Source organism: Anser anser, assembly GCF_964211835.1.
Source record: "Anser anser genome assembly, chromosome: 3".
Lineage (NCBI taxonomy): Eukaryota > Metazoa > Chordata > Aves > Anseriformes > Anatidae > Anser > Anser anser.
The window spans coordinates 7,664,443-7,681,042 of record NC_139722.1 but is presented as its reverse complement, the minus strand read 5'-3'; the positions used below and the strand labels follow the sequence as shown (position 1 = coordinate 7,681,042).

Here is a 16,600-nt window from a genome sequence, read left to right as displayed (position 1 = left end):
GGAACCTTCGGGGTAAATTAGGTGCCAAAATAGCTGGGCTGGCTCTATGGATTTGTGTTATGTGGCTGGTGGAATTCCCAGCTGAATTATTGTCAGGTTAATGAACCCCCGGTAAAAAGAAACGGACTGTGGGCTGGCTACGACATTCCTACTGTTCCTAACTTCTCCTCCATAGCATAGATTGTCTGAAAGCAAATAACGATCGAGCCTTTCTCATGGTAGAAGCTCTTAGAGGATCTGTTTCCTACCCAGATTTATTTTCGTGACATGCATAGGATCTTTATGTCATTATGAGCCCTACTCCTCTGCCAGACCTTGTAGAAACTGGCTAAAAGATTCAAAATTTACAAATTAACTTCAGACAGTGTCATTAGCCCTTTCCCCTGGGAATAAACTTAAATGGTGTGGTCTTAAGCTGAGGGTGACTGACCTCAGGTAATTCATGTTAAAAGAGTAATGCAGGCACGCCTGTCCCTGGTCGTGTTCCTTAACAAAAAGATTTGTCTATTCTTTAAACTTCCTCAGCTTCAATGAGCTTTTCTACAGCCACCTGATTTTTAACACTCAGTTGTTGATGAGGACACCTTGTATATCAGATTGTTTTCAAATCCACATGATATTCTGATGAATGAGTTTGTACACTTAATTATTTTGATGCAATGATTGCTACCTTTCAGAATCAAATGTGAGGTTATTATAAGAAGTGAGCATGTAGGCATCTAGATGTCCTTGCTCAGTCAAACCTCATATTGATTGCCAAGGGAGTTTTGACTTTGCAAAACAATGTCATTGATCGGTTCCCAATTGTGTGGGTTTTTTTTCTCCCTGTTGTTAGCCAGATAAATAAAGGTGCTTGCAGGCTGAAGATGGGCATCCATCCTTGTTGAAGAATATTAACCAAATCAATTTTTTCACAAAAAGAAAATCAATTGATGCATTAGCAAGAGAGAAAATAAAACATTATGCTCTTTTAGCTCCCAGGAGGCTGAGGAGTCAACTCTAACTTTCAGAAATAGAGAGATAAAAAAGATGGGCTTCAAAGTTCAGATCTAAATCCGGATCGGATCTTCTCCAAGGCACATGGGGACTCTGACTCATTTCTAAACTCGAAGTCCATTTAAAGGGCAGTCATATAAAAACTGACCCTCTTGCCAGAGCTTTAGCAGATACACAGCATCTGGCTCTGCATCTCAATTTGTCCTCCAAAAGCAATGAGGTGGGGTGGTGGCAGAGGAGATTACATTTCTGAATTCATCACTTGATGAACTTTTCATCCATTGCTGAAAATAGGATATTCTCATAAACACAGGAGAAAACAGAAGCCTGTTTTCTTCCACAAGCCTGTCTCCTATAGACTTTTGATGCTGAAATGAGATCAGTTTTGATATGATATATATTCGACTAGCAAGCTCTCCAAAGTTTAGTTCTGGTTCTGTCACCAGTTTGATCTGTGGTTTTTAGTAAACAATCAGATCTTCAAGCTAAGTATTTTAATGGGCTTAGTTACAAAACAAAGTGAAAACATGCTAAAGTGTTGTGGAACTTTGCCTCTGAACCTAAACTTCCAGAGTGAGGCTACTCTGTAATAAACATCACTTTCTACTTCCTTGGGCTGCTGTGAAGAATAATTAATGTTTGCACACTACTTTGAACATGCAGAATTTAATGGCAGTACAAAGACTTAATATTAAAACTACAAAATATTGGGATTCTCTAATAGTCTCCTTCCATTTCATAGAAACAAAAGGTTTTATGATATGTTTAAAAACAAAATTGCTGTAAGAAAGGACTGCTCTTTAAGATCAAATACTTCAAAAAGGATTATATGATATGCCTGAGAGTTCCCCCTGAGCTGCTTCTTCCTGCCTGCCCTCCTGCATGTGCATGCTGTTTTTCTACCATCGAAACAAATCTGTGTTTGTTTGTATCCAGAAGACAGCTGTCCTGGCATCCCAGGCTGCATGGAGGGGCTTTGGGAGATCACCAAGCAGATATATTGCATAATGTGTATGTACCTACAGCAGAGCATACATCAAATGCTTCACTATTCTACTGTAAAAACAAAAATAATCAGGAATATGACAAACACTGCTGGTGAAGGCTGTGAAACATAATTATGGGCAGGTTGTTCCATAACTGCCCTCCTAAGGTCGTCTCCACACACCCTCTTCTCTGAAGCACCAGCTTAGACAAGTGTTGGACTTGGTCAACGGCTAAATGACCTTAATACGTCGCTTGGTTTTCGTACTGTTGTGAAGCATCTGGACACGGAACCCCCCTTGAACAATCGATATTTTGTACCCATTACTGCAAGTCTAGAACGCCATCATTACTGATTTAACTACTAATGAGTTTGGAGACATCTGTGTGTGAGCTGGTTGTTTGGGCTTCTTTTCAATTCACCGCAAAGAAGTAGGCACTGCTAGGATGCAATTCTTTGTGTCCTAATGTAGATCTCTAGATTTGGTCAGATGAATTGCCCCCTGAAAGTGTATTTGTTTTTTTCTGACTTGGTTATAGAGGGAAACAGAGTAATTAGCTCAAAAATAGCCGGAAACATGAAGATAGATAAGGTGAATCCTACCCTTTCAGTCCTTGTTTTTCATTCTGGCACATCTCTTTACATTTATCATTGATTCATAAGATGTGCTTTTTAAGTAAGCCAAATGTGCCGTTTTTTGTTGTTTGAACAATAACTAATGATTTTTTCACTAGGAAAAAAAAAAACCTCATGCATTGAACTGGTCTGACTGCTTTAATGAAAGGAAACCAGAAAGACTGTCTTTCTCATATTGAATCATAAATATAGTATTTCTCATGATTTTCTGTCAAACCTGTCCTTGATAAAATTGTTTTCAACCAGAAACTTTCCCAGATACTTGCTTATTCATGGGTGTTTCTTTTTACAGCACCTTGTACAGTAGGGTCATTGTATATGCCCAGAACACCCTGGCATTGCAGCATTACAAAGAAAGTATTTATTCTATTACATAAATACCAGCCCAGCATTGCAATATTCAGCGTGTAACATTTGGAAAGAGCAATTATTGACTACTCTTAAGTTTAAAGCTATCATAAATACGAGTTTGAAAAAGAATGAGGAGACCTAATGATGTAGAGCCCTGTAAAGGCTTGTCCATTTGCTGTAAAATCTGTGCATATGTTCATAATATACAGGTTGAAACAGTGTTGTGTCCGTCCAAATGAGCAAGAAAGGTGTTGCTGTGACTGTCTTGGGGCTGTATGGCAATATAAGGAATGAGCTAAGGGAGTATTCATGTAAATGTCCTTGCAATTCCCTTCCCTTCCCTTCCCTTCCCTTCCCTTCCCTTCCCTTCCCTTCCCTTCCCTTCCCTTCCCTTCCCTTCCCTTCCCTTCCCTTCCCTTCCCTTCCCTTCCCTTCCCTTCCCTTCCCTTCCCTTCCCTTCCCTTCCCTTCCCTTCCCTTCCCTTCCCTTCCCTTCCCTTCCCTTCCCTTCCCTTCCCTTCCCTTCCCTTCCCTTCCCTTCCCATCCCTTTTTTTTGAATGCAGAATCTTCTCTGTTCTTTGTGTGCAAGGAGGAAACACGTACAGCTGTATCGGGGTGAGGAAGTTTCGCTTGCACAGTGTGAAATGGCCCCATTTGTGTAACACTTTATTCTAGCACTGCTGAGTAAATCCAGTAGAGAAGTTTAACAGCCAAGGTACCAAACACTGCTTTTAGGAATTCTGGTGTAAATTTGTAGGAACGAGACAAAGAAACTGCTGTATACACACATACGTTTAACTGGCAGCAAATTGGCTCAGAGTTCCCAAACCTGAATCTACGTCCCCACCCTTCGAAGTCAGAGGAGAGCTCCCGTTGACTGCCATGAGCTTTGGACCACACATGGCAACAGGCCGGGGTCACCCATGTTCTCCTCAAGGATTGTTTGGAGCTGCCATGTCCGTTTCTGATGAGGTTTCAAAGTGAAAATGGAAATGAACAGTTGATGCGTCCAAGACACTAATTTTTCACTTCTTTCCCCTCCACCTCTCAGCACTTCAATTTAGGTGTAGCTCAGAGTGAAACTGTCTTGTTTTGGCAGGAATGCTGCAGAATGGGAAGAAGTTTGATTCCTCCAGAGACAGAAACAAGCCTTTCAGGTTCAAGATCGGCAGGCAAGAAGTCATTAAGGGATTTGAAGAAGGTGTTACACAGGTACAAAGAAATTATTCTACCTGAATTTCAAACCATGTGAAGGGTGTGTAAGCACAGTAGTGTTCAGTGCAATATTGACAAGACCAAGTGGAAATCACAATGTAGAATCCTACATGGTTTTCTTAGTGGCTTTAAGTTGTGCCGGGGAGGTTTAGGTTGGATACTAGGATGAATTTAGTCATCAAAAGGGTGGCCGAGTGTTGGAACGGGCTGCCCAGGGAGGTGGTGGGGTCCCCATCCGTGGATATATCCCTGTAACGTGGCGCTGAGGGACGTGGCTTAGTGATGGCACTCAGTAGGTCAGGTTGATGGTTGGACTTGGTGATGTTGAAGGCCCTTTCCAACCTAGATAATTCTGTGGTTCTGCTCTATGAAGGCACGGTGCATTCAAGCACACTAGTTCCTGTAGTCCTCCCCTGGCTGGCCAGGGATGCCCCTACTCACAGGGCTTTCCTTGTGGTGTTTGCGAGGGAAGAGGTTAAACCCCCTTGCCAGGTGTCAACGTGCCACGTAACCCTTGCTTCTTCCCCAGGGCTAGCTACCACAAATAAACCCCAGCAGGCTCAGAAACGTTCCAGGTGGCAGCATTTTATGGAGTGGCTTCTCTTCAGGGCTCCATAAATGGCCCAGGCTGCCATTTTGATGACTTCCACGATTTGACCCTTACTGAACAGGGTACCAAACTGCACCATTACGCTTTTATGACTTGGGGCTCCCAGCTACAGAACTTCACATTCAGCGAGCAGCCCTCAGCCAGGAAACAGAAGACTGCCCTCCGTTAATTACAGCTTGAGTGCCAACACGGTAAAACCTGGAAGGAGCCACACAAGGCAGTTCATTGCCATCTCTGTGGCATTTTGTCTGCAACGCTGTGAGGTCCCGCTGTGTGAGGAGTGCCATCAGGGCTCTCAAGTGCAAGAGTGAGTGAGATCAGGGCGTAAAATTCCTTGTTATTCCCTATTTCTGGGTCCTGGATCTCAAAGTAGGAGGAAATTGCTCAAATATTATTAACAGGAATAATTTTTTATGCTTAACTAAAGAGAAGGAAAGAATGCAAAATGAGAAACGTAGGTTCAGAGGGGTTAGTTTTATCGCAGTCAGAAGCAGTGCAGATAAAGCTCTGGCAGCAAGCTCAGGGCGAATCAGTTTTATCCCTCCCTTACCTCTCACTCACCGCCTTGTGGCTCTTCATTAGGGTGGCCTGAAGCCTGGCCAGCGGTCGGGGTAGCCACACGCTGCCCTCCTGCTCCTCCTAGCGGATCACTCACCGAGGTTAAGCCTGTGGCTGTCTCCTGGAGGGTTTGGGGACTGTGACTGACACAAGGCACTTGGGAAAAGGCAGCTCACTTTGTCTAGCATTTAGATTTGGATTTAGGGAGCTCATCTGCTCTTACACCCTCAGTCCTCTGCTGTGAATGCTCCCTGGATGTGAGGGAGTCATATTCACATTTTTCTTCTACCCAGAGTGATCAGAGCTACAGCTTTGGCGTATTTTATAGAAACTGAAAAGAAATTCAGCAGGAGAAATTGCATAATCCATAGTCCAGTCCAGTCTCACGAGAGAAGGCTGAGTTAAAATCACTGCATCAAATCAGGGATCATTTCTTGGTCAGTGAATAGTCAGTCACCAGCGTAGGGTGCACGAGTCTTATTTTGGGAGCACTCTACCCTCGAATAGTTTGTTGGAAGAACAGGGTTTTGACTCTTTATACCCCAAATATTGGTGAGTACTTTTTACCTCTAGAACTAATCTGGGGTGAGAGAAATGGGCATTTCTGTCCGTCCCAGGGACCAGGACTCTCTTGTAGAATAAGCAGCACCTGAGGTGAGGTGTCTGCCTTGGATTTGAGCCTAGGGAAACCTTTTTTAAGTAGGATTGCATCAGTGCTTACTTTGCATCTGCCCAGCAGTGGGAAGTTGGATGCTTACAGCATTAGCGTTGGGGCAGTAGTTTTGAAGTCATCCCTGCTGATGGCTGAAGAAGGAAAAACGTTGCTTCTTCACTGTGTCCCAATGAAGCAATGATTGTCGCTTCCCACCTGTGTTCCTGCTCTGATATCTCATGACTACAAGGCTCTGACTGTACCTGCTACTGGGAGCCTTTTCCATAACGCCTGCTGATGGTGTTACAGGGATCCCGCACCCCTCAGCAGAACCCACACCTCATGCAGCTGCCTCTGGGGTAAGCCGTGTGGAGCAAAGCGTGCCTTGAAAAGCCTTCCTGTTACTCTCAGTGTGGCTCTGGTGATTTAAATAACAGCAGTGAGAAGCCGGAGGAGTTAGGAGACCTGAGCTGTAGCAGCTTGAGCTTTCTACAAGAGCTGAAAGATGAATCCCGTGGTCCTAACGGGCGATTTGTTCTTTTCCTCCTAATACTGTGTTTTATCTTTTTTCCTCTCAAAACCCAAAAACCAGATGAGCTTAGGACAAAGAGCAAAGCTAACCTGCACACCTGAGATGGCCTACGGAGCCACGGGGCACCCCGGGGTCATCCCTCCCAACGCCACCCTCCTCTTCGACGTGGAGCTGCTCAGGTTGGAGTGAGTCTTCTTGAGGGGAGGCACCTGTCGATAACCATCCGTTCCTTCTCCCCTTCCCCGCAGCGGGAGAAACCTTCACTGGAATCCTCACCTTCCCTGCTCAAGCTGTCATGTCAGTAGCGCCTGCTGTTCGGTTTCTGAAGCCTTCTCTCTGGTTTTTTAACTTTGTGGTGTCCGTAGTTGCCTTTTATCGGAAGCTTTGCTTTGGGAAAAAAATGTCTACCGCTGTAACATTTTCAAGTTGTACATTTTATTTACCTTGCATGTAATAAAACTTCACGGTGATGATTGCAAATATATATAAATATAAATATATATATATATATTCCTTATTGAAAAACCACTGCCTTACTGTACACTTAAACCAAGAAAAAAAAATAAAAACACAAAAGGTGCTCAAAAAATCCAATGTACGCCTTGTACATGAACGGGCATTAGCCAAACAGAGTTACCTGCGCTGCCACTTTTCTCAACTTGTACGTTCTGCTTGCTGCTGTTTTAAAAAGTACTGTCTCATTTAAGAATTAAATATATATATATAAAACAATAAAATATTGATACTTTACGATTTCTGTTTTCTTTTTTTTTTTCTGCTTTCCACCAGCCACTGGAATTATTTTTGGTGCATAAGATGTTCGTAAAACACTCATCCACTGATTTTCTTGTTAATTATTTCTCTCCTTACATGAGTACATGTAATTCCACGTACTGCCTCTGTTACAGGTCACACAGTAGAAGATCTCTGTGGGAGCAGCAGTACCTAGGAGGGTGCACGTATGGGCTGCTGGGACAGGTGGGTTTCCTGACTCTACATCTCCCCTGCACTGCTGGTGGCCCCTCAACTCTGGCTAAAATTTAGCTGTTGAACAGAGGGAAGGGGATGTTCCTACAGCGCAGGTTCAGTTCTCTGCCTTTACAATGGTAAAACATAGTGTAACAATTCCTGCTGGAGCTGAACTAGGCTGAAAATGAGCAAAATTAGATGTATCCACCTCACAAAACCAATCTGAACGTGGACCGATGTGGCCACTGAACACACCTTATTTTAGGCTGCACTTTTTGGTGCTGGTCACGTAACCTGCCGTTGTACTCCCTGCACCATGCTCACGGCACTCGAGGCAACAATATTTCTTTCGTTTTACAGTTACATGAATGCACAAAGCACTGGTTCCTCCTCTGAAGGCAGGAAGATGTGTAGACTCTCACTTACCTAGTTCTAGCAGATAAGGAGAGCTACCTCTGTACTGTTATTTTACATTGCCTAAACTTGGTTTCTCACATTTTGGCTTGCTTTTCCCCTCTGCGGTGGAAGAACGTACATCACTGGGGCATGATGTTATCTTTATTTGGCCTGACTTTAAGCTATTTGTGTAATTTTTCAACTACTGGGTTTTTGGAACCGTTGGTGTGCTATTTCCCTGTGCGAGTCTCTGCAAGGAAAACACAACCGGTGCGAGGAGCCAGGCTGCAAAGCCACGTAGTGAGGTGGTACCGCCTGGAGGCGAGAGAGGAAAGGGGCACAGAACACCAGGACTACCAATTTGATCACCAGTGACCAGAGATTTCTCTCTTGATCTGTATTTTAGCCACAAAGCTGCGTTTTACCTTGTTAATTCATAAGCAAACAAACCCCGTCTCTTGCAGACTATAGTTCATTGAATGCTGGCAGAGTAAACACTTGTCCTTAAAACTTTTGGGACCCTGTTTTGGTGGAAATGTAGGATGACTGCAGCAGCTCGGTTCCACACATCTCACCAAGAGTTCTCAGCGAGGACCTTTCCCAAATGCCTCGAAAGTGAACGGTGCTGGGAAGAATCAATTCAGCGCACCCGGAAAAACTGCATGCTCCCGGTACATCTCCATCACCTCTCCACCCTGCTGCTGTCTGTGCAACAGCTGGGACATCGCTCTCCTTTTCCCCTTCACAGCATTTCTTACCAGGGAGAAAGATAAAAAAAAAAAAGTAGGCTCCTTTCCAGTGCCCTCAGCCGTACAACCCCACCATTACCCAGTCTGTAAAATCCTCGTTACAGCTGCTTGATGAAGCTCTCTCCCTCATCACCCCTCTCTCTTCAGAGACCTTTGTTGGAAGCAGAGATTATTACGTTTTTCATGCCAATTTCATTAAAAAAAAATCTGAAAGGAAAACTAATTGTGCTTTGTGATACTTAGGGAAATTAAGTCTTCAAGGAAATGTAATCTTCAGCTCTTTATTTGACTGCAAATGTGTTAATTTATTTAATTGTATCATCGATCAACACAGTACATATAATTATTACCACTATATAATGGATTGGAAAAAATTTACTGTCACTGCCTGTGTAATCAGATATGCTCTTGTTACTAATTTCTAAACAGTAGAGATGGAAAAAAAATGACCTTCCAGGCTTAATTTCATGCCCTACTTCCTGAAAAATTAAATGGAAAGCGAGCACACACAAAAACCAGCACAGATGTAGACTGCAAGGCTGGTAACATCTGCCTTATTTGCTGCCCTCTCTGCCATTCATATAACTGAACTCATTTCCCCGTCCTTTGATATTACATTTCAAACAAAATCTTGAGCAGACCTCATCAAAACAATCCTCGGGGCATTCGATTTCCATTCCCTCTGTCTTGCAGGTACAAATTATTATTTCATTTTACATGTACAGGGACATTGAAAGCCCTGAACAGGCACTAGAAGTAGTAGTATGAAATGGAATATTTAATGAAAGGCAGCAGCTGAGCTCTCCTAGAAATCAAAAGCTGCTGATCTTGAGGATTCATTGAAGGAATTTTTATTAATCTTATTACCCTAAAGAATTGCTTTATATATATATATATATATTTCAAACAGCATCAAATCCTCACCCAAACAGACACTACAGTGCACGCAATGCGCTCTGTGCTATTGACAGACCGAATGCAGTATTTGCACATGATTTTACACAAGGCTGACAGAACGTGGCTCCATCCTTAGTGCATCAGTGTTTTATTACCAGCGTTTATTTATTAGAAGCATAAATCCAGCGTGGTAACAAGCACCTCTGGTTCCAGTTAAAGCCAGGGGCTTTCTAAACGCTCACCAACTTGTGTAAATGGTGCGTTCTTCTGTCACCCCTCTACAGAGCTACGGCTGTTCATACAGCAGTCAGGCCTCGGGGAAATTTCACTCATTGAAACATTCCAGAGGCAAGCTGGTTTTGCCTGAAAAAGGCAAAGATTTGTGTTAATCAGATAGGTGAGGCAACCAACGTGGTACAGGACAAGTAACGGACCACATGCGGATGACAGCAGACCAGATCGGTTACTTTGCACTTCACGTATGCACAGCACAGCTGTATCCAACGGGGGAAGAAGCAGCAGGCCGAGCGAGTCAAAGCCGGCCACGAGGGCAGCAGAGATTTAAAGGCAGCTCAGAGAAGTGACAGCGACTGCTGCAGCTGCGTGGCTCAACGCTGCCCACCTGCCTGTCTCCTGTGGATGCACTCTTTCGTCCAGGCTGATTTTGCTGTCCCTGACCTCAGAGATGGCTTATCGCCTCCTGTGAGACTTCTTTCTGCAAAAAGAGGTTTCAGTTTTAAAAGGAACACCACGCTTATAGAAGAGCTGTGGAATAAGGGGAAGGCTTCGCACTGAACACGCTAGCCATAGCTCTCATACGCAGCACCCCAAAGGCCTGTCTGTGAGGAGAAAGGAGGCCCCTGCCCGTAGAGTTGGGCTGGAACCCCCCTGAAATGGTCCAAGAGCCTTTCTGCAGCCCCCTCCCTGCGGCTCAGGGCAGCACCAGCACCTTGTGTGTGTGCTCCCAGCTGAGAAACGACAGGCACAGCACACGGCAAATACAGGGGACAGCTTCTGTTCGAGAGCTGGGCTTGGCACCCAGCACCACGCACCCTCACTGCCTCACCCACCTGCTGAACGCGCAGGAACATTTATGCACACACCGCAGCTGCGGTGAGGGGTACTCGACAAAGTATTACCTGTATCACACACGTTCCTGTAATGACTGATTCCTTTTTAAAAATATTACAAGCACAGAATAAAGCAAGCCTTGATTAAAAAACAAAGCAAAATTATGTACACATTTATTTATACTTTTTTCTTTTTACTAAACGGACAGAACCGCATGTTTTAAGAGTCAGATTTCAATAAAGAAAGAAAACACTCCATTATGACAATATAATAGACAAGAATTTTTAACCTGAGTTATAAACCCTCAGGCAAAATACGTTTACATCTGCCCACATTCTGCACTGGCTAGAAGCTGCATGGTCAGTGAGCTGAACATCAAATCCAAGCGCATAAATCCTCCTGGGAGGCAGAATGACTACCTGCGATCACACAACTTGCAGCTGGGTAAGAACAGAGGCAGAGCTCAACCCTGTCCACTTCTCAGTTAGACTGGTTATGCGTGCCAACAACCTGATTTTTATTCACGAGACACGAGTGCTGATACTTTCAGAAATAAAGAGCCCCAAAATTTAAATCTGGTTTCCTTTTTCCTCCACCAGATATTACACATCCAGGTATAAAAGTTCAAATGTACAAACAGGAAACAATCCCATCACAGGTATCTAAAATCACCGCCAGTATCTGTGGCCTTGCTTTGGTCCGGTGTTCCCTAATAACGTGAAAAGCATGAAGTTTATTCCTGCTGCTCCTACTAAGTTCAGTTTTAACCGGGTACACTTAAAAATCTCTCTCGGCCATACAGCAATGCACCGTCAGAGCAAGATTATCTCACAGCAGCTCACCTGGTCTGTGCTCATTGCTGGGAACAAGGTGTTTTGATGGAAGTCACCAAAGCAGTTGGATTATTTTAAAAGGCCACTCATTTCCTAGTTCGTAGAAGAAACTTCATTATAAACATGGAGTTAGGCTTTGTTTGTTCCTAGTAACAAACATTCTGAGAAAGATGCAGTGAATTGTGTAAAACATACAGGTGTGAACAAGAATCAAACCATACTTTTTTTAATTAAAAACCAAAAAGCACAAGAATCCCCATGGCAGGGACACTCTTGTTTACTTGCATTATTCCGTTTTTAGAAGAGGCAAGTGAAATTCACCACGTAGACAGCTGACACAAGGCCCCTTGAGCTCTTTGCATTAACTGGCTGCCCCGTTTAAAATCAGCCCTGCAGCCTGGGCAGAATTTCAGCAGGCCTGTACTCGGTCCTGTCCTACAAGGGCCTGCCAGAGAGAGGACGGTGGTTACACAGCGCTTACAGCTCAGCCCTGCAACACGACGAAGCTGTGTTCATTTAGGGGGTTTAGTCTTAAAGCAGATCTTCTGATGTTTTACATTTAATCCTAATACGACGATCTAAGGATTGAAATTACAGCCTATTAAATTTTAAAAATATATACATCAGAGAGAATCCTTACGTAGTTCCAGAACACAAGGGCAGGTCTCGAAAACAGTTTTCAAAAAAAAAAAATCAGTTTATTTTGGTGGATCTGTATTAATTCCATATTTTTCCTTGAGAAGCTTAAGCTGTTCCTCTTTCTTCTTTGTGTCCATCTTCTGGAATGCCTGTGGTTACAAAAATAAAAATAAAAGGTGTAAGAAGAAATATTTATCTTTATAACGTGTTAATTGCCAGAAATGGCCACCAGTTACCACCACCATGGTTGACATCGGTCTCAGGTAACTTAAAGAACACCAAGCACTCACCCTGTTTGCGTTGTAGTACAAAACGACGAGGTATCTGTTGCACACGTTGAACCCTGACAGATGATCACAAGCGTTTTTAGCATCGAAGATGTCTTCATAGACTACGTAGGCTGTTCCTCTCGTTTCAGGAGTGTTCCCACTGCAGAGCAAGATCAGGGTGAATGTTAAACTAACTGAACAGGAAATTATTCTACTTTTGTTTAGCAGTGACTGAGATTGGATTAGCTAATGCAACTTCACCACAGAATGATTATTGGTTTTGCTAGGCACTGAAATATATCCCTGCTTCCTACACCAATCTTCACTTAGAGGTCAGAGTCAGAAGCGATAAGAAAACATAACAGAGACGTGGCGCTGTTGCTGTGAGGGGTCATCACATTTCGGCAAAGTTTTTGGAACAGCAATTAGCTTGTTTTATTGAACGTTACAAGACTGGGCTGTCAGCTAGTGGCCGCCCAGACCTGATGCCACCTAGGATGGGATGCTGTCCTTAGCACACCACAAACCAGCCGCGCTGCTCCAAGACCACTTCAGACGCACAGCCACCACCTATCAGGCCACTGATCCGATTTGCTTTGCCTGAGGGACAGGAGACCCGTCTGGGCCCATGACGCTAACTAGCTCAGAGAGATGACAGAGCTCACGGGTCCCAGAGATCCCGGCTGGAACACAGCTACAGCGACCTTTGTCAGCAGAACCCTTCCTAAGGCACTGACTTGTCAGAGAACTCCAAACGTCATCACACGTCTGCTCTGGGAAGAGTACGCAAATAAAGAGGTGAACAGGTTAAAAACTGCACAAAGGCGCTAAGTAGTTACAAAGGGAGCTCCACAGTGCTTCCTGCCTCACAACAACGTCAGGGTTTCTGCAGAACACAACACAATCAGCAGTGCTGAACAATCAGTAGGTACACTGCTAGCAGCTCCTGTCAGAAACTCTTCAGCACGTCTCCTGACACACCTGAATTCTTCACGTGCCGCTGTCACACCACTCCAAAAAACCCTTTTTCAGAAATCGTAGCTCTCCTTTACCAACCAATGACCATTAGTGAACAATTCCACCTATTTAGCCAAACAATTTATGCTATCCCTTGCTCCTTTAACCACTTCCCCAGTCACTTTTGTTGCCTAACTCTCTTATCAGAAGGATCGCAGCAGCTACACATTCCAACACAGCACTGGGGAGGACACCCCTCTGTTCCTGCTTGTTTACTGAAGGCAATTCTACACATAAAACTCATTTTGTTCCTGTGCTGGTTTTACACAGCTGGGCAGCTGAGCTCCACCACAACTCAAAGGGAAAGTGGAAGAAAATGTGATAGGAAGGGCTCAGGGGTTGAAATAAGGACAGGGAGATCAATCAACAGTTACTGTCATGGGCAAAATAAACTCAGCATAGGGAGAGTAATGCAATTTATTACCTATTACTAACAAGCTAGAGCAGCAAGAATCTAAAACACAAAACAAAACCACCTTCCCCCCCCCCATCCATCCTCTTCCACCTTCTCCCCCTGACTGGTGCAGCAGAACGGGCAATGGGGCTGCGGTCAGTCCCTGACGCTTTGTCTCTGCCACTCCTTCACGGTCCCTCTCTGCCCCTGCTCCCCGTGGGGTCCCTCCCATGGGATGCCGTCCTTCCTGAACTGAGCCTGCGGGGGCTGCCCACAGGCAGCAGCTCTTCAAGAACTGCTCCCACGCGGCTCCGTACCACGGGGTCCATCCATCAGGAGCAAACTGCTCCAGCACGAGGCCCCCACGGGCGGCAGCTCCCCCCCCAGAGCCCCTGCTCCTGCGTGGGCTCCTCTCCACGGGCTGCAGCTCCGGCCCGGGGCCTGCTCCTGCGGGGGCTCTCCATGGGCCGCAGCCTCCTCCAGGCCACATCCACCTGCTCCACCGGGGGCTCCTCCACGGGCTGCAGCGTGGAGATCTGCTCCGTGTGGGACCCATGGGCTGCAGGGGGACAGCCTGCTCCACCAGGGGCCTCTCCACAGGCCGCAGGGGAACTTGTGCTGCATGCCTGGGGCACCTCCTGCCGCACTGACCTGGGGGCTGTAGGGCTGCTTCTCTCACAATTTCTCACCCTCTCTCACAGCTGCTGTAGCACAGCAGGCTTTTCCCCCTTTCTTAACTCTGCTCTCCCAGAGGTGCAAACAACATCGCTCACTGGGTCAGCTCTGGCCAGCGGCGGGTCCCTTTTGGAGCCAGCTGGAGCTGGCTCTGATCTGACATGGGGCAGCTGCTGGGCTCTGCTCACAGAAGCCACCCCTGCAGCTCCCCTGCTACCAAACCCTTGCCACATAAGCCCAATGCAGATCCTTACACTGAACAACCATTTTTCTTCACTATGGCTCTGACTGAAATAAGCACTTTGATCTAGGGTAAAGTTTGGTCTGTTCAGCTGTTACCATCTTTACATCCTGCATAATCAAACCAGTGAAACTCATTGTGGATTCATTACCCACCCCACTCTCAGAGCATGAGGAAGCAGACAACAATATAAACAAGGCCACGTTCTGCTCTGGTCCAACTCACAACCTACTCAAAAACTCAGAGATGCCACAAGTTATTTTGTCAACATCTGGACAAAGGCAGTACAAAGAAAACCTTATCAAATATGAACTGCGTTTCCTTTCTATTTGTTCATTTAAAGAAGTATGACTGACAATGTTTTAAGTATTAAACATGAGCGCTAAGTTTTGTCACCTCCCCACTGCTTTCCAAATACTTAGTGAGGGGAAAAAAAACATTTTGTAAGAATGTCAATACTGCAGCCAATCTTACTGCAGCTCTCAATAGCTAATCGTAAATTCCAGCTTCAACCCGACTCTTTTTGCCTGCAACTTAGCAGAACATGTTATTAACCAGATGAAATCACGGGTAAATCCACAGCAATCAGACAGTACTCAGGATAACAAGGAACACCACAGCTCGGGTCTTCAATATTCAAAGGAACTAAAGGGAAAAACCTCAGATGTGCTGTAGACAGGTATAACCTCGGTGCATTTAGGAGAAAATTACAGTTGAATCTCTCTGATCCACGAACTACATACCTCAGGAACAAGCTGTATCTGGCAATGGTGTATTACTTTGGTAGACATGTCCAGCACCAACAGCAACATCTCCATTTTTCCATTAGTTCAGTACCTAATACTCATTAAGCAGGAAAAGTGGTTGCTTCCAACCCTTGCTTCTCACATTTTTACATTTACTTATAATAAAAGGTTAGTATACCTAAGGTTTATTTAAATAAAAGTCCTTATTTTCCCCCCATAGCTACGTTCACACCAGGTTTAAACTTTTCCAGCCTATCTACCAGCAATATTCTTTTCTACAGAATTCACACAGAAAAGAAACATCGCTACCTTCCCCTTTGGCACAGGGATGCTGCTCAAGTACGTTCAATTTTTTAGGTGTAAAACCCAGTTCTTACCTACGGTAGTAGCACCACTGACTTGTAACAGCTACCCCAAAGCCCATAAAGCCCTTAAATTCGCAAAGAGAGCTAAACATACTCACACTCGGATTTGCCGAATAGGCCCGTATTTCCCAAAAATATCATACATCTCCTCCGCGGTGATTTTATAGGGCAAGTTCCTGATATACAGAATCCGGTTGACTTCTGGCGGCAGCCGGATCTGGTGGGGAAACAAGCCATGCGGTAACACACCCAGATCGCTCACTTCAAACCTTACATGTTACAATTTAAGTACTAAATCTCGTGCCTACAACAACTGGGACACTCTGCCTCCCTTTTTCCCCCTCAGCAGCTGTGCTTTTGCCTAACGAGCGAACAGCCCGGAAGGCCGCCCCCCTCTCCCAGGGCCACCCTTCACCTCACACCCCTCCCGAGGGCCTCGGGGCAGGGACGAGCACTCACGTTAGCTCGTTTGGCCGCTTGCATCGCCATGGCGCCGGGTGGATGGGGGGCCTGGGGCCTGGGAGCGAAATGGCTGCAAGCAGCGACACTCCAACCCCGCCGTTTACCTCAGCGGAGTGCCCGGATGCTATCCCGGCACGCACCGCGCAGCGCACCGCAAACTGCGTAACGCAAGGGTCTTACCGCAAACGACGTAAGACGAGCGACGTAACGCGAGCTGCGCACCGCAAAAGACGTAACGCAAGGGGCGTAACGTAAACGATACGACGCGAGGGACGTAACGCAAGGAGCGTACCGCTACGCTATCAGCGCTAGGAGCCCACAGCCGCCTGAGGGGAGGGCGGC

General features: G+C 45.4%; 2 protein-coding genes across 3 annotated transcripts in view; one reads left to right on the top strand and one right to left on the bottom strand.

Annotated features, from left to right (window-relative positions):
- FKBP1B (FKBP prolyl isomerase 1B) overlaps positions 1-7,272 on the top strand; it is a 45,518-nt gene extending 38,246 nt beyond the window's left edge. For both annotated transcript variants that reach the window (XM_083830780.1, XM_083830777.1), the window contains 2 exons: positions 4,068-4,180; positions 6,596-7,272. In XM_083830780.1, coding sequence (XP_083686906.1) covers positions 4,070-4,180; positions 6,596-6,724 — 240 coding nt within the window. In that variant the 5' untranslated portion in view covers positions 4,068-4,069 and the 3' untranslated portion in view covers positions 6,725-7,272. The remainder of the gene's footprint in view (positions 1-4,067; positions 4,181-6,595) is intronic.
- Positions 7,273-10,760: 3,488 nt separating this feature from the next.
- On the bottom strand, positions 10,761-16,417 carry SF3B6 (splicing factor 3b subunit 6). Its single transcript, XM_083830781.1, has 4 exons — positions 16,256-16,417; positions 15,895-16,013; positions 12,380-12,518; positions 10,761-12,238 (listed from the first exon to the last, which is right to left on the bottom strand). Exons 1-4 carry the CDS (start codon positions 16,283-16,285, stop codon positions 12,149-12,151), a joined length of 378 nt encoding a protein of 125 aa, XP_083686907.1. The 5' UTR covers positions 16,286-16,417; the 3' UTR covers positions 10,761-12,148.
- Positions 16,418-16,600: the final 183 nt, after the last annotated feature.

Bases quoted from the DNA above. Each gene is read 5' to 3' on its own strand.
- SF3B6 (XM_083830781.1), bottom strand. From the start codon at position 16,285: ATGGCGATGCAAGCGGCCAAACGAGCTAAC. The intron at 16,014-16,255 runs GTGAGTGCTCGT...TTTCCCCACCAG, and splicing joins AAGCGGCCAAACGAGCTAAC to ATCCGGCTGCCGCCAGAAGT. The intron at 12,519-15,894 runs GTGAGTATGTTT...CTTGCTCTGCAG, and splicing joins CCTATTCGGCAAATCCGAGT to TGGGAACACTCCTGAAACGA.